The 2,470-nt window shown below is 36.5% G+C and overlaps 1 protein-coding gene across 1 annotated transcript; it reads right to left on the bottom strand.

The window, feature by feature from the left end:
* Positions 1–604: 604 nt before the first annotated feature.
* LOC140140662 (D(1A) dopamine receptor-like) lies at positions 605–1,642 on the bottom strand. The gene has a single exon (XM_072162420.1). It carries the CDS (start codon positions 1,640–1,642, stop codon positions 605–607), a length of 1,038 nt encoding a protein of 345 aa, XP_072018521.1.
* Positions 1,643–2,470: the final 828 nt, after the last annotated feature.

Below are 2,470 nucleotides of genomic sequence, written 5' to 3'. Positions count from 1 at the left end.
AATTCAAGTATTAATTGAATTGCACAATTATTACACATTTTGCAATTCCGAATTTGTAATATGTTATCAAAAACTATCTTTTGAAAGTATTTGACGACGGAAAAATATTCAACGACGGAAACGTTTACAATATAATCAAAAGTTGACCAAAATAGACAATTTTGCTGCACAGCAGTCTCATGTTGTTCCGCCTTTATATTCAAATGTATAGAAAGACCACTCGCTATGTAGAAGGTCACTTCGAGTCTTACTGTCTATATGCTGTTATGGCAGCGCGGAGGTGGTCACGTGCGTATTTATAAAAGCGCATTTATAAGTATATATAACCGAAGTCACTAACAGAGGAGAATAACGGAGATAGATACGACCTACGGGCCTGCCTAAATAAGTTAGTACTACAAATGTGAATCTCCATTCAATTGCGTGCCCGTAAGGACAAAATCATTATTTCCTAGAATATAGAATCTTATCCTGATTAATTGCCATATATCGGTCCTGTCACTTGCCAAGTGTTAAAAAACATGTAAACATGGTTTTTTGTAAACATGATCCTTTTAGTAATACTGATACAATTTTTAGCAGGTGTATATCAACAAAAGTAACTTTACTGCCACCTTATTTTAGTACGATAAAACCGGCGTATCTTACTCTGTGTAGCAGCATACAAGCATGGGTTAACTAAAGAATTCACATAAATCATGAACACAAATGCATACATCTTTGCTCTATCGTAACACATTGGACACCAAAATCCTAGAAGTAAAATGTATAAACAATATGGGACAACACAAATGATCATTGCTGCGACTAAGACAGTCAAAGTTACAGCAGGTTTCATGTACCTTGACTTGCTGCTATTTACTCCTCTCCCAGCGTATTCTCCTTTAGTATCAGAACCACATGCGGATGCATTATGCTGCTCAATGCTTGTTTCGGGTTGGTCAAAATTGGAAGGAGTGACACGCTGTCTTTCTTGAAGTCGTCTACGAAGACGGACCAGGAAAATGACACTGAAAACAACCACGCTGATAATGGGTGTAAGGATGAATAACAAAAACTCTGCGAGTGCCAAGGCTTCAACTCGGCGTGTTGGTATCAAACATTGGTACTTGAAGTCAATCGTAGCGGCAATTTTGCTGATAAATTTGGCATAATTCCACATGGTTAATTCAAGTGTACTGACGAGTACACCAGACAGCCAACAGAGGCAAATGTAGACACAAATTTTCCTCTGGGTTTGACGTTTTACATAGGTTGGATAAGGTATGGAGATTAATAAATAACGATCGTAACTGATAGCAACCATTGTCATAAATCCAGCTTCTGTTCCGATAATGGATAAAGAGCTTAACACCTTGCATATCGTCTCGCCAAATGGCCAAAAGCTTAGTACAAAGTTTGGGGAGTTAAGCGGAAGGACTGCCATCCCGATCACCATATCTGCTCCTGCTAAGCTCAAAATAAGCAGATCACTTGCTTTCTCTCGTAGATGCCTTTCTTTGATGAACGCATAAATTGTAGCCAGATTGGCTAGGATTGTACATAACGTTACTGGTGGATAAATTATTGCATACACCAAGGAGAATGTCATGTAAGAGTGTTCGTCATCACTGATATGTGTAATATTCACTACTGGTTCCATTGTTATCTTGCAGGGTTCGCAAGAGCTGCTGATTTTGGCGCTAGAGACCGTCAGTTTACTGTTATATTTTCTAGCAATAGTTTTTAGCAGAGAACTTCAGCGGTCTGCCAATTTTGCGCAGTTTATGGCGTATACGGAAGTGTGGTTCTGATTGGCTGAATCACGTCATCATCACATAATGCACCTCTTTTGCTGTTCAAGCTGTGTAGCAACGCGTGTCCCAGTTCTTTTTACGCGATAATCAGACAGAGCAAACGAACACAACTGCCGTAATTTGCTAAATGGTATAGTGTCCATCTGACATTTCCTCAAATTGAATTTATTATGCTTGTTAGTTATTGTATAACCTAATTAGGACATCCTGTATCTTCACGTGTAATCAAACACGGGAGGAATAATTGTATTAGGATTGATTTTGAAATATAGTATAGTTTATCGAAAACAAGTAATTCAAATGACGATGCATTGAAAGCCTTGAAAGTAGTGCCACTTTATTCCATTGTGTTATTAAGTGTGAAATTTAATCAAATCTTTAGCTGTTTATATCAAAATAAAAGATCCTTAGATTTAGAAATTCCTTTAGAAACAACATTCACATATTGAAGTGGAAAAAATATCCGATCATAATTTGTAGCAGTATTTCGTTTATGAATTTATAAAATGTTGCCATATAATGTAGTTAACATTTTATACTTTCCATGCACTATGCTTATAATAATTATTATTTATATTATAAAAATTGCTTGTTTTGAATTCTCTTGTTTATTATCGCATTCTCAGAAGTTGTGTGTGAGTTTCTTGACGTCCTTATTGTACCTATTAAGATAT

The sequence above is a fragment of the Amphiura filiformis genome, chromosome 19 (assembly GCF_039555335.1).
Source record: "Amphiura filiformis chromosome 19, Afil_fr2py, whole genome shotgun sequence".
Classification (NCBI taxonomy): Eukaryota; Metazoa; Echinodermata; class Ophiuroidea; order Amphilepidida; family Amphiuridae; genus Amphiura; species Amphiura filiformis.
The sequence above is the reverse complement of the archived record's forward strand: the minus strand, read 5'-3'. Positions and strand labels throughout refer to the sequence as shown.

Coding starts and splice junctions, on each gene's coding strand:
- LOC140140662 (XM_072162420.1), bottom strand. CDS start 1,642: ATGGAACCAGTAGTGAATATTACACATATCAGTGATGACGAACACTCT.